At 35.2% G+C, this 10,817-nt stretch overlaps 1 protein-coding gene across 1 annotated transcript in view; it reads right to left on the bottom strand.

The window, feature by feature from the left end:
- Window positions 1-5,045: 5,045 nt before the first annotated feature.
- The window catches only part of BLTP3B (bridge-like lipid transfer protein family member 3B), a 100,076-nt gene continuing 94,304 nt past the window's right edge, over window positions 5,046-10,817 (bottom strand). The window contains 3 exon segments of the mRNA XM_024127218.3: window positions 5,046-6,772; window positions 6,774-6,881; window positions 8,574-8,767. Of these exon segments, the coding sequence (XP_023982986.1) occupies window positions 6,731-6,772; window positions 6,774-6,881; window positions 8,574-8,767 (344 nt within the window). The 3' untranslated portion in view covers window positions 5,046-6,730.

Genomic DNA, 10,817 nt, shown 5'->3' on the forward strand with positions numbered 1-10,817 from the left:
CAAGTGCTGAAAACTATACTAAAAACAAAAAACGAACAGACAGAACGCTAGGACAAATGGTAAAAGCAAAGTTATACAGACAAAATCCCACAAAGAAGCAAATACATACACACTCAGAAAAAGAGAAAAAGGAAAAAAAAAATATATATATATATATAAAGGAAGAGAGCAACCAAATCAATAAACAAATCTACCAATGGTAATAAACTCTAAATACTAAGATAAACATAAAACCAGAAACACATTAGATGCAGAAAGCAAACCGCAAGTCTACAGTTGCTCCCAAGCTGGGAGAAATTTCCCTTTCTCTTCTTTGTTCGCACAGCTCCTGGGGTTCAGCTCTGGATTTGGCCCCGCCTCTGCATGTAGGTCACCTGAGGGCATCTGTTCTTCGCTTAGATAGGATGGGGTTAAAGGAGCAGCTGCTTAGGGGGCTCTGGCTCACTCAGGCTGGGGGGGAAGAAGGGGTACGGAATGCAGGGCGAGCCTGTGGCAGCAGAGGCCAACATGACATTGCAACTGCCCGAGGTGCGCTGTGTGTTCTGCCGGGGAAGTCGTCCCTGGATCATGGGAACCTGGCAGTGGTGGGCTGCACAGGCTCCTGGAAGCGGAGGTGTGGATAGTAACCCGTGCTTGCACACAGGCTTTTTGGTGGTTGCAGCAGCAGCCTTAGCATTTCATGCCCATCTCTGGCATCCGCGCTGATAGCCACGGCTCAAGCCCATCTCCGGAGCTCATTTAGGCGGTGCTTTGAATCCCCTCCCCTCCCACACCCCGAAACAGTGGTCTCTTGTCTCTTGGGCAGATCCAGACTTTTTCCCAGACTCCCTCCCAGCTACCTGTGGTGCACTAGCCCCCTTCAGGCTGTGTTCACACAGCCAACCCAACTTCTTTCTTTGGATTTGACCTCCGAAGCCCGAGCCTCAGCTCCCAGCCCACACCCGCCCTGGTGGGTGAGCACACAAGCCTCTCAGGCTGGTGAGTGCTGGTCGGCAGCAGTCCTCTGTGCAGGAATCTCTCCACTTTGCCCTCTGCACCCCTATTGCTGTGCTCTCCTCCGTGGCTCTGAAGCTTCCCCCCTGCCACCCACCATCTCCGCCAGTGAAGGGGCTTCCTAGTGTGTGGAAACTTTTCCTTCTTTGCGGCTCCCTCCCAGAGGTGCAGGTCCCATCCCTATTCTTTTGTCTTTGTTTTCTCTTTTTTCTTTTGCCCTACCCACGTATGTGGGGAGTTTCTTGCCTTTTGGGAAGTGTGAGGTCTTCTGCCAGCATTCCATAGATGTTCTGTAGGAGTTTTTCCACATGTAGATGTATTTCTGATGTATTTGTGGGGAGGAAGATGATCTCCACGTTTTACTCCTCTGCCATCTTGAAGGTCTCTCTCTTTTGTTTTTAAAATTCTCAGTCTTGATGGTTGTAATTCAGTATTTGAGTTTTTTGTTACATCAATAAAACAATTCTCCTAAGTGGTTGCAAGAAGAAGGTTAATCACCTCACTGTACTCTCTTAAACTCCAAAATGCTCAGGTATATTTCTTCACCTAAACAATCAAATATGTCTTCACATAAAAGTGAAGAATTAAAGTCAAGAATGAGAAATTTTACTTACCATTCAATCAGCTTAATATAAGTTATTGGAAAGAATGAATTGACTTTTGATTGGAGACACAAGCAAAGTGAAAATAAAACCTCATGTACAAATTATTTACTATTGCCTTTTAATCTAAATGGTTTCAAAATCTTTTAAAACCCCGATTACTCCTCTTGGTGATTTAGTGATACATTTTTTTTTTTTCTAAGACTAGAAAAAACTATCATACTATACAAATAGAAAAAAAAGGACATATAGTTGATTTAATATTTCTTAAAATTTTTCTCATAAAAGAGTTTCAAATCCTCAGACCTACCAACCCAGTAGTGTGGGCAGCACTTATACTGAATTTCAATATTGTAACATTAACATGAATTTCCCTCTAGTGTAGAATGATCTATTAGATAATATTTAATGGTTTATAAAAATCATCATGCTTACATTTTTGCTTCATGTTACCTTAATTTTTGTACTTCTCAAAAAAGCAGCAAAATTTTTAAAAATGTCAAGTATTATAATTTAATGAAGAAATCAGTGTTTAAAAACATTACTTCTTTAATGTTTCTATATATATCCTGCATAATTCCAACTTTGGGTATTTTATTCTAAAAGGAAATTGAAACATAGCTCAAAATTTATTCTCTTTAGCATCCCTGGGTGCAAGGTAAAATGAGACTGTTAACACCTTAAGGAATTAGGCACAACTGATCCTGTGTATCAATTTCTCAAAATTGAAAACTATTTCAGCCACTACTTTTTTGGCCTTATTTCCATTCTGTTTAGCTGACAGGACTGGCAGATCTCAACAGCCACCATTCTAACACCATATGTTACAATCAAAGCCAGATGACATTCTGGCACTGCAGTGGCTGTATGAATCGATGTGCTAATTTTCACTTTTGTGATGATTTGTGATAAATCATCTAGAATTTCAGGTATTTAAAATTCAGAAAGACATAATATGGCAAATTTCTCCATTCTCCATCTTTTTCTTTCCCTATGGACTCAAGGAGTCTGCCACTTTTAATAACTACCACCTCCTACTTTTATGCCTATGTTCCATTTGCCCTCAATCCAACTGAGAGGAAGAACTCAATACCTGAAAAACATCTTTGATACCTCATCCATTAATGTTTATTCTTTCAACAAATTTATTGAGAACCTACTATGTGCCAGGCACTGTATGAGGCACAAGGAATACAAAGTTGAACAGTGGCAACAAAAACACACACAATTCCTGTCCTCATGGAGTTCACAATGTAGAGGGTCTACATTAATCAAAAACATACAAAATTACAAAGGTGTTCAATGCTAAGTAGTGGTATGTGTTTGCGTGATAATGTATAACAGTGGGTCTTACTCTGGTGAAAGAAATTAGGGAATGCTTCCCTGAGGACGTGATGAATGAGCTGAGATCCAAAAGACAAATAGGAATTAACTAAGCGATGAAAGTACTTCAAGCCAAAGGAATAGCATAAACAAAGGTTCGTATGGTGGAAGAGGCACTTTGATTCTCACTTATTCCCGACAGTTAAAGTGAAATGAGGGTAGAACACAAAGAAAGTGAAACATGGTGCAAAATGAAACTAAGAAGTAATAATAATAACTAACCTCTATTAAATGCTTTTTAAGGTGATGTGTCAGTCATTGTTTTAATGTTTTGAGACATTAACTTTTTCAACGTTCAGAATTATAATATAAATAGTGGCCTTAATACATAATCTCACAGGCAACATATTTTTGTTTTAATCATAAGAGCAATGAAACGCCATTTATGTGTTTTAAGCTAGAGGTGAAACTGGGGGTAGTTGGCTTGCCTTGATTAAAACTGCACTTCAAAAAAGAGAATTCTCCCTGCTCATAAAAATGAATCAGGAAGGCCAGAGTAGCTTAGGAAGACCAGTTAGGAGTCGACTGCAGTAATGCAGGTAAAAAGTGCTGATGGTAGCTTAGATTAGAAAGGTGGTAAATGAAGAGAAGTAGACAAATTTACAAGGTAAAATGACAGGACGCAGTAGTGAACTGATTTGGGGGTGGGGGGTTGCAGTTAGGCAGAGGAAGGTGTCTAAGAGGAGTTCTAGGTTACCAGCTTGGAAACCAGGGTGATGGTGGTACCTTAGATTGGATACGTTAATAAAAACTTAAAGAGGAAGTTTTAACCCCTGTATTGACAAGAACTGAATAACAGTAACTACAATAAAAATCCAAAAGGAGTTTCTGGTTAATTTTTTCACATATATTTGCCTGCAATCTTATATAGCCATTCTTACATGGCTTAAATAAAAATAATGTTTCATTACAACTAGTGTCACATGGTGATCTTTTGAATTCTAGGATAAAATGAGAAAAGGAAAAAAATACAAGATGCCAAGAAAATGTTTTTCACATACGTAAAATTAAAAAGGAAAACACAAATATCATTTTCTTCCCCTGATTACTAACATCTCTGCTAGGGATTTAGCAAAGACATGGCAACTTTATATCTAATTTGTGGTCATTTAAAAACTCTGGTAAGTTTATTACAGGTTGATTCCTATATTTCTCACACAGCTAAAAAGGTTGGGGTTAACTTATAAAAAATTCTCCCCTTATCTTTTAAATAGTTTGAATAATATACACATCATACACACACACACTTTAAAAGTATTATTATTTATGTTTAAAAGAAAAACAGATAAAAGACCAACAAGTGATTCCTTTCCCCACCTCAGGAAAAATCTGTGAAATAAGAAATAAGATAAAATAAAAGCATATAATTGGGATTTAAGTAAAAAGAGCAGGTTATTGTGATTTCAGTCAAGTCACTTGTTCTTTCTGAGCCTTAAGGTTTTTATTTAACTTTTAAAATGTGAATAATACCTACCTCCCAGGTTTGCTGTGGGAATTACATAATGCTTTTGGAAGTGTTTTATTAATTTTAAATCTCTATAAAAATAGTAATCACTATAAATTTTTAAAAATCTAACAAAGCATAGAGAATGTTCAGATCCACATTAATTATCATCTCTACTGTTTATATGATTTTCTTGAGAAGGCCAAATAAATTGAAAATAAGAAAAACATTCAGCATCTATAACACTAAATAATTATAATACATCATAAACTTAAAATTCATATAGAGCAAATAGCTCAAGTCTGAGAAACACTGCAAGCTCTGAAGAAGTTAATGTCCCATCAATCCTGCTTTTCTATAATAGAGACTGCTTTTGTTGACTATATACCTACAGATCAAAAGTACTCTACTAAGGATATAAGCTATACATTTAAAATATTTAATTAGACCTTTGCTTTTAATCTAAAACTATATAATAGTCTTAGATTAAAATGGTTTAACAGGAATTTTAAAACACTCTGAGGTAAAATAATAACAATTTAACTTGTTCTTTGCTGTATCCTTAGCTCCCAAAACAGGGCCTGTATTTTAAACAATGTTAATTATAATGGAGATTACAGAAAAAAAAAAAAAAAAAGCCAGTACCATTTTCAATAAAATCTAAAATCACTCCAACACTTAATGTAAAATGAAACATGTATTTCCTTCCAAGTACTTAGATAGAGGGATGGCTAAATAAGTCATACCAAACAAGCAAAGCACCATAAAGTGTCCGAACGTGGTTGAAAATTTGAAAATTTTCAAGTATCTTAAAGAAAGAGCAGTCCAGCTGTTTCATGTTCTACCTTGGATATATTTATGTTTAAGAATGTGAATTTTAAAATAGACCCCACTTAGTTTAATTCTATCAGAAACATATTTTAAATTGTTAAAAGCCTGTTTCTTAAATACTCATAAACTTTTATTTCATAATGCATGATTGAGATTCTCTCTCATATTGATTTCAAACTTAACAATCCCTAGAAAACAGAGTTCAAAATTTACCAGTTTTTCTTATTATAGAAGATAATATATAAGTCACATAGAACTTTAATCAAAACTAGCATTATAAATTTGACATGTGCAAACATTCACCTGTTGTGATACTACAGGAATGGTATGAAATTGTTTTATGTATGTGAAAAGAAAATTCTCTGAAAACATTCCCTTCCTTAAATAGAGGAAAGATGAGGGTAAAGAACTAATATAAATAGTATTAGTTAAAATTCTTACAGTTACAAATGCTGCTAAATTTAGTAGGATAGTTAAATTACTCTTTTACTTGTAACAATAAATGTTTAAAGGAATGTACAAATTATGCTTTTTAAATCAGTTGGCCATATACTCTAATGTCTTGCTTTTTTACAGTTTGTGCTTTTTATTTTTTTGTTTTGTTTGTTTGTTTGTTTGTTTTCACGGTACGCGGGCCTCTCACTGTTGTGGCCTCTCCCGTTGCGGAGCACAGGCTCCGGACGCGCAGGCTCAGTGGCCATGGCTCACGGGCCCAGCCACTCTGCGGCATGTGGGATCTTCCCGGACCGGGGCACGAACCCATGTCCCCTGCATCGGCAGGCGGACTCTCAACCACTGCGCCACCAGGGAAGCCCCTGTGCTTTTTATTTTAACATTTGTGCCATCTTCTTTGTTGAAAATTATAGCTTCAACTTACACAGTTTACCCATCACTTGAAATGATTCTTTTTCACATTTTCAAGTTACTTCATAAGTGCAGTAGGGTGATGATTTTCTAGAATTTTCAAACCCAGCCATTAGATATTTATTAATTTGATTGGACTTTTTTTTACAGTAATTAAATATAGATTTAAGTACATAATTTTAATAACGTTTAAAATGTAAGCCTCCTTTTATTTTACATTAGCCCTAAAAGCATCTGAATCTTTGTAAATAATAGTAAATTATTAACAAATAGTGATAAATAGTGGGAACACATAGATTTTAATTTTTCTTTTTAAAAAATGCCTATAATGTAATATCAAAATTAGGAAATGACATCTTCTATTCATTAGGCAGGTAATTATTTTACAGTATGCGTTGACTTCCCTATATCACACCAGTTTAAAAGAGGGTTCAACCCCAAAACACAAAACAACCAAAAGATTGTAATGCCCGTACCTAGTATTTTCTAAACTGGCTTTGGAATAGTCACCACTTCATCACATTCTATTTCATTTTATTGTCTTTTCATGAAAAGGAAAGTCTTCCACTAATTGGTAACATCACATTATAAATATAACCACCATACTCCAGAGCTATAATTTGAGTTTCTGACTGCCACTCCTGCTATTCAGCTGTCATCTTCTTTATATGATGGAGAAGAGCATCTTTTTCCAAGTGAGCCTCTGCAAGAGCTGTTTTAGCTTTAGCCAATTCCTGTTTAAGAGACTCATTCTCTTCCATGAGCTGAAATGATAAATTTGGAAAATAAGAAAACTTAACCATTTTCAGAAAACACAAACTATTTATACAGTATCAAAGGTGTGACACATGAGTCGGTAAAATTACCCAATGCTGGTGAGGATGCACTTAAGCCAAAAACTGCTTTGAGAAGTTATTTGGAAACACATACCAAGCACTTAAAAATGTCCGTAAGTTTTGACCCAGCAATTCAAAACACTAATTAACTTCTAATTACCAAATCTAATAGTGATTTTGTTTAATTTCAATTTCTCTTAAGATGCTGCTGACCTCACCACTCCTTGCTAAACCTCTCTCCTGTTTTGCCTTTTATGCTACAGTTCTTTCTTGTTTATCCCTCTCTACCTATGGACTTTTCATCTCTTCCTCAGCTGTTTAAGAACCATTAAATTTTTTGTATTCTATTAAATTCCATAATTGGTCGCCTTCTCTTATCACTGGAGCCACTCTCTTAGATGATCTCATCTACTCCTGTGGCTCCAATAATTATACATAGCCTGATCCAGCACAAGCCTCTCTCTTGAGCCCCAGACCCACATTCTGAATATCTCATTAGACATTTTCATCTAGATGTCAATAGGTACCTCATTAAGACTCGGTTCAAGCATTTTATCCTCTTAGAACCATTCCCTAACCCCTAACCAGGAAGATGTGATAAAACTTTCTCCACAGGAAAACACATTTACACAGATATATTTAAATAAATTCGTTCAATTTCAAAGCGTTCTCAGACCTTTTAGTACCAGCTTAAGAATGCCTGCCTTACAGACCAAGTTGGGTATTTCACTATACTTCCCAAACTCTAGTACATATAACACATGAAACAGTATGTTCTGACTACCATTTACATGCTCCTGTCTTTCCCACTAAACTTTGAGTTTCTTAATAGATAGGGAGTGGTAGACTGTTACAATTCTATATCCTTAGCTTACAGTTGACATCCAACAAATCCTGTTAAACATATGAATGAACTCATTCTGTGGTTCTGTCATAGAGAATTAAAATTCTGCTGGACAGAATTTTATAACAGCAAAAAATAAGAAGCAATACAAATATTAACAAATGTTAAGAGGAACCTTTAGAAATGACAATACATCCACACCCATATTAATCTGTCACTAACAATAAATATGAAGCATCGACTATACTTGAATTTAAAAAACAAATAAAATACATATATGAAGCATACATAGCAATATGGAAAATATCTGTTAAACAATGTTAAGTAAAAAAAATACAGTTATATACACTAGAATAGTAATTGTTTAGAAAAATTATGGAAAGAGCCTGGAGGAAAAATTTAAAAATACTGACAGCACTGTAGGAGGTTACAATATGTTAGAGTTGTTTTAAAATATTTTTGCAAAGTTCTGAAATATAACAATACTTTTGCAACTTAAAAATAAGACATCAAAATGAATATATCTTCCAAGAAGCCTTTGTAGATTCCAGAAACTGGCACTGTCCCACATTTACTCCTTTATCTTCCATGACTACAACCTCTGTGAAGGTTGGGAATGTCCATACCTTGCTCAACACTGTATCAACAGCATCTAACACAGTGCCTGGCATATAACAAGCACTCAACAAATGTTAAATAAGTAAATAATGTCTTAATTATTTAACATTTATTTTAATTGCTGAAACTGAATGAGAATGAACTAGTTTTTCCATTACCTGTTCCCTAGTAAAGTCAAAGGAGCACTCAGGAAAGTTGACTGACCGAGAAGGCCAAGGAACCTCTGGGCTCGTCTGAGTGGCTTGAGTGACACTGTGTTGTTTTTTCAGATCACACTTTCCACTGGTAAGCAGCACGGAATCACTTTTGACATCTTCTTTCAAATCATTTCTAGTGTTAAGCATCTGAGAATCTAATACAACAAATAAATACTCAGATAACATTTCTAAATACTTGATAAATCTTAAGTTCTCTTGTGAAAAACTAATTTAAAAATGAGTATCTCTATTAGTAGGAAGACATTATGAAACAGAAAAACAATAAAGTCAATAAAACAAAAAAGCTCATTCATTGAAAAGATGAACAAAATCAAAACCAAAAGCTCATTTGTTGAAAAGATGAATAAAATTGATAAAACCTTAGTTAGATGGACCAAAAAATAAAAAAGGAAACAAATTACTAGAATCAGAAATGGAAGAGGGGATGTTACTATCAACCTAACAGAAATAAAAATAATTGTAAAGGAATACTGTGAAGAACTGTATACCAATAAATTAGATAACTTAGATGAAATAGAAAAATTCCTACAAAGACACAAGCTACCAAAATAGACTCAGTAAGAAACAGATGCAAACACAACAGGTAAAGAGATTAAATCAGTAATCAAAAACAAGTGATGGTGCTTCAGGTATAGCCAGATACTGGAATTCTTATGATGTCCTCAGGAGTGTCAATTTAGGAACCTGACTCTCTCTACTTCTCAGGTCCACTTTTCTTCTCTTCTGGGTTAGTTCAGTCATATGATGGCAAAGGTAGCCTCTGGTGACCCCAAACAAGTAAGTTTTACAGCCTGTGACCCCTTCTCTCTCAGTGTCCTTTTCAATTCACAAAAAAATACTCAGAATGCTTGGGTCACAGTCCATTCATGTATCACTCAGTGTCCCAAGGGCTGAAATCTTTTGATTGGCCCTGCTGGGTCCCATCTCCATTTTTGTGATAGGGTCATATGATTGCTAAGTCCACCAAAATCACATGCAAGTCATGACAGAAAGGCAGTTCACCATATCAAATTATACTGAGCAGACAAAAGAGTAATACTGCTCAAAATAATTTTTCCCCTTAAAAAGATTTCCAGAAGGGGCTAGCTAAGTCAAAGAACAAAAATATTTTTTAAAGTTTTTGTTCATATTGCCAAATTACCCTCCATAATGGTTCTATCAATTTTACCCCTATTCTGTATATATAAAAATGGAATAGTTCCATCAACATGGATAAATGACATCAAGTTGAGTTTTGGTCTGTTCTTGGGTTCATTATATTACAGTGGTCTCAAATCAGAAACTACTTTTTACAATATTGTCCTGTACTGATTATGTTTTTAGTAGTATTAACTAGGAAAAAAACTACAAAAACTGTTGTATTGGTTCACACTAGCATACGATTCAGCTTGGCAGTGACCGTAAGAAAAATCCTAAAGTACTATGCCATGGAAAAGCCAAATTTTCCACTCTTTCAACCTCAAAAAATTAATAACACCCCTAAAATTCTACTTGACTACAAATTTATAACATACTTTTGGTTTTCAAACTTTTAGAGGAGCAAAACTCTTCTTTTAAATGAAATCTGACATAGAATGCTAATATGAACTAAAAAATAATAATAAGCTGAGTTACATAGGCTGTAGTGAGGAAAATAGAGGGCCCAAGGCCCATTCTATTTAGCTTATATCTCACTACTCATGGGATCCTAAGAATAATGAAAAAACCACTGACCCAACAATTCTGAAACCCATTTTATTTCAATTCAATCACTGGGAGGTGGAATGAGGAGAGAAAAGGGAACGAGAAGGAAAGAAGAGAAGAGGAAGAAATATGGGAAGAGAAAAAGAAGGAATGAATAGAGGAGGGAGGAGAGAGAGCTAGAGAGTGGAGCAGACAGAGGAGTGAGGATGGGAAGAGGAAGAGGGATGTAGCTATAACTGGAGAAAAAGATGGAGAGTTAACTGTGAGTCTGTTTTGCATATACACTCATTTGCAGTACCTTTTAGATTCCACATATAAGTGAAATCATTAGTATTTCTTTTTCTCTGACTTATTTCACTAAGCTTAATATTCTCTAGGTACACTCATGTTGCTGTAAATGGCGGAATTCATTCTTTTTTTATGGTTGAGTAATATTCCAGTGTGTTTATATATATATATATATATATATATATATATATATATATATATATATATCTATCT

This window comes from Physeter macrocephalus, chromosome 6, assembly GCF_002837175.3.
Source record: "Physeter macrocephalus isolate SW-GA chromosome 6, ASM283717v5, whole genome shotgun sequence".
Taxonomy (NCBI): Eukaryota; Metazoa; Chordata; class Mammalia; order Artiodactyla; family Physeteridae; genus Physeter; species Physeter macrocephalus.